The following is a 3,634-nucleotide window of genomic DNA, read 5'->3' on the forward strand; positions in this document are numbered from 1 at the left end:
CTGTAGTGTGGTTTTCCACTTTAATTTTGAGTGTGACTCCAAATCCAGACCTCCATGGGTTGATAAATTTGATTTCCATTGATAATTTTTGTGTGATTTTGTTGTCAGCACATTCAACTATGTAAAGAAAAAAGTATTTAATAAGAATATTTCATTCATTCAGATCTAGGATGTGTTATTTTAGTGTTCCCTTTATTTTTTTGAGCAGTGTATATAATTTTTAATTCATTGAGCAACAGGCTTAAAATTGATTTAGGTTTAAAGTGAAATCTAAATTTAGATTAGAGGAAGGATTTAATTTAACTAGGATTAATATAAAACTAGTTTTAAAATTTGGTGCAACAAGATGAACTGCCACTGTGGGAGTAGGAGCTGTAGAAAACTATGATGATGTATACACGCTTTTAGAGATGACCCACTGGGCACACACTAGTTGAATCAACTTGCTTTCATGTAATTTCAATGATATTACATTGAATTGACATCTGTGCCCAGTGGGGATCATGTCAATCTCATGGAATGTCTCTCCTCCTTGCATCCATAGCACTGTCTATGAATTTGAGTGTGTGTAGTTACCAGGCCCGATCCCTCATCTTTACCTGACAAAGTGGCAGGATCAGGCTGTTGAAAACATAGATTGTGCCTTTAAAAATGTATGTATCCTAATTTTGCCTCATTCAGAAATGGCATCCAAGGCCAGGTATGTTAATCCAGAGAAATGTGAAAGGTGTATTTGATGACATTATGTGCTTACATTTCCTTAAAATAAATGTTCTCAATGTGACAGATGACTAAAGGATGGTGGAAATGATATTGTATTCCAAATAATAGGCGAGTTATTATGACAAATCAATATTTGAAATCTCCTGTATTTTTCCCATGCCAGGTAAGAGACCAATTCAGGCATAGAGCTCTCTCATCCCCACAATGATTCCATCAATAAGAAAACAGGTTGAAAAAGCTTGGAAAAGAAAACAAATAACAAAACACTTGGGAATAATATGTTGTGTGTACTCTATCCTTAGCGCAGATATCCCTAGAATGCAGATCAATAGCCATGACAAATCGATGCACATGATGCACACGAATAATAAAATAGAATAGGTTGTTATCAATGAACGTCACAGCAAGGTTCAATGTGCCTTCTTGGAGGCAAAGAGACCCCCAGCTCCGCTAAAACCATTGACAACTGCATGTGGTTTTGAAGATATTTCCAACGAAATGTTAACAATTATTGTCACCTCCATCAGTGGCTGTCAACTCCATCCATGATTGCTAACCTATTTTGTCAATATTATGAAAAATATATTAGTCCATGTTCTGCAATAATTGTGTAAACTATTGAAGTATTTGCTGTGACCTAAGAGAGAATGTGTACTTTATAAATATTTTTTTATGTTCTGAATCTAGAAAAACATGCCAAAATGCTAACGAAATGAGCCCTGGAGAATTCTAGTCCTAGTAGTAGAAAACAAAGCAATTTTGGGGGGAGATTTGTATTAATGTTAGCTATTTGAATAATCGAATGTTAGAATTAATTAAACAATCAAGGTCTTTAAAAATGTGTTGGACAATAAAGTATGATCTTAATTTCAGCCAGTTTGCTACAGCAGGAAAATGATCCTACAGCAACAGGAAATGTGAATTATTATGTGGATAATAATTAATGGATTTTTTTGGTTGGGGTTAATACATTTTTCGTTAGGGCAAATCAAGTCTGAAATTTGAAATGGAAATTACAAACTTTAGAAGCCTTTTTAAACCTTGAATAAACAACACGTTTGCATTTCCTGCAGTGCAGGAAAATTCTCAGCAACCAAAGACTGATAAAATGTAGATCATACATCTGTAAAAATGAAATGCCTTTATGTTGTCTGATGGAGAAAGACATAAATGCATTTTATGGAGAGAAAAAAATGAAAACATTTGAAGGTTATTATTTTACATGGTGTCATAGAAGATTCACTGCATGACCAAAGTTGGAAGCACAGAATCGTCCATGAAAAACACCCCCAGACCATTATTCCTCCTCCACCAAACTTCGGAGTTGGCACTATACATTGAGGCAGGTAGCGTTCTCCTGGCATCCACCAAACCCAGATTCGTCCATTGGACTGCCAGATGGTGAAGCGTGATTCATCGTCCCAGGGAACGCGTTTCCCCTGCTCCAGAATCAAATGGCGGCGAGATTTACACCACTCCAGCCGACGCTTGGTATTGCGTATTGTGATTTTAGGCTTGTGTTGCGGCTGCTCAGCCATGGAAACCCATTTCACGAATCTCCCAACGAACAGTTATTGTGCTGATATTGCTTCCAGAGGCAGTTTGGAACTCGGCAGTGAGTGTTGCAACCGAGGACAGGCGATTTTTACGCGCTACCTGCTTCAGCTCTCGGCGGTCCGGTTCTATGAGTGGCTGAAATAGACAAACCAACTCATTTGAAGGGATGTCCACATACTTTTGTATATATAGTGTAGTTTGATCTATAAACATAAATATTTAAGATTGTGTTAATATAGCCTAACATTGGCTGTGGGGGAAAACATCTAATGGGATTTACCGTAAATCGTTCCATACGGCTACAGTATGTTCCTCTTACACATGGCGCAGTGTAGCCTAACTGTACGCACCACAACCATTTATGCCTATGAGCAGCAATAACTAGAAACATAACATTTGCAGATGGATAAAATAACTTTAAACAACTGAAACATTTTGAAACTATACTCCTCAGACATTAAGACCTGGCGGTGTAGGGAGATTTAAATTATGTAACATGTAGCCTTGAAATTTGATCAAGTGCTGGACTTAGCCCAGCAAATAACCCTCAGAACGGAGCTTTGGGTCATAAATATAATTCAAGTCGGTGAAGGTGTCTGTCAACAGCAAAGTTGTAGCCAGAAATATTTTAGTTCTTCATTGGGGCTCAGTGGGCTTTTAAATGTCTTGGGTTTGGACTGATGTCTTCTCTCACCCGTTATGGGCAGTATCGACTGTGATTTTGGGACTCCTCTTGCGGTCACAGCAGAGAGGGTCCTGGGACACCCGAGCCTGTCTTGTGCAACTGAAGGGCAAGACCGCCATAGTTACTGGAGCTAACACAGGTAACGGTTTTGCATGGGCTAAATTCTTGCTTGACTTGTTTTGCTTGGAATGGTTTATCCAATTAGATTCAATAAGAATATCCCTCCAGCCGTTGCATGCTGCACAGACAAGCATGTTAACCAACTGGAAATACAACAAAAACTTTTTATAAGTCAGAATTGGCAATTACTCTTGACAATTTTTAATTCTCAAAATGAAACAGTTTTTCCCCACAGCAGTCAAAGGGAAATCTTTTTTAATTTATACATACTGTAATACCAACAAAACAAATCCAATGATGACTTCCAGTAAGCATTCCCTTTAAGTGTCAAATTAAGTAATGCAACCTTTCCATTCCAATCACGGTGCATTTCTCTCACTTGAACCTCTCACCATCAAAGTGTCTCAAATAGACTTCAGAATGTAGTTAATGATATGCTTTTGAATCCCTCTTTAAAGAAGTGAAGAAAGAAAACAAATTCCAGAGAGAGAGAGTGTGTGTAAATGGAGGGTTCTCTCTCTATCTGAGAAATCCTCATCCGCTTGACTT

The 3,634-nt window shown here is 37.8% G+C and overlaps 1 protein-coding gene across 1 annotated transcript in view; it reads left to right on the forward strand.

Annotated features, from left to right (window-relative positions):
• The first annotated feature begins 2,804 nt into the window (after positions 1-2,804).
• The window catches only part of LOC110528451 (retinol dehydrogenase 12), a 22,492-nt gene continuing 21,662 nt past the window's right edge, over positions 2,805-3,634 (forward strand). Inside the window, exon 1 of the mRNA XM_036984032.1 lies at positions 2,805-3,104. Coding sequence (XP_036839927.1) covers positions 2,942-3,104 — 163 coding nt within the window. The 5' untranslated portion in view covers positions 2,805-2,941. The remainder of the gene's footprint in view (positions 3,105-3,634) is intronic.

The sequence above is a fragment of the Oncorhynchus mykiss genome, chromosome 7 (genome assembly GCF_013265735.2).
Source record: "Oncorhynchus mykiss isolate Arlee chromosome 7, USDA_OmykA_1.1, whole genome shotgun sequence".
Classification (NCBI taxonomy): Eukaryota; Metazoa; Chordata; class Actinopteri; order Salmoniformes; family Salmonidae; genus Oncorhynchus; species Oncorhynchus mykiss.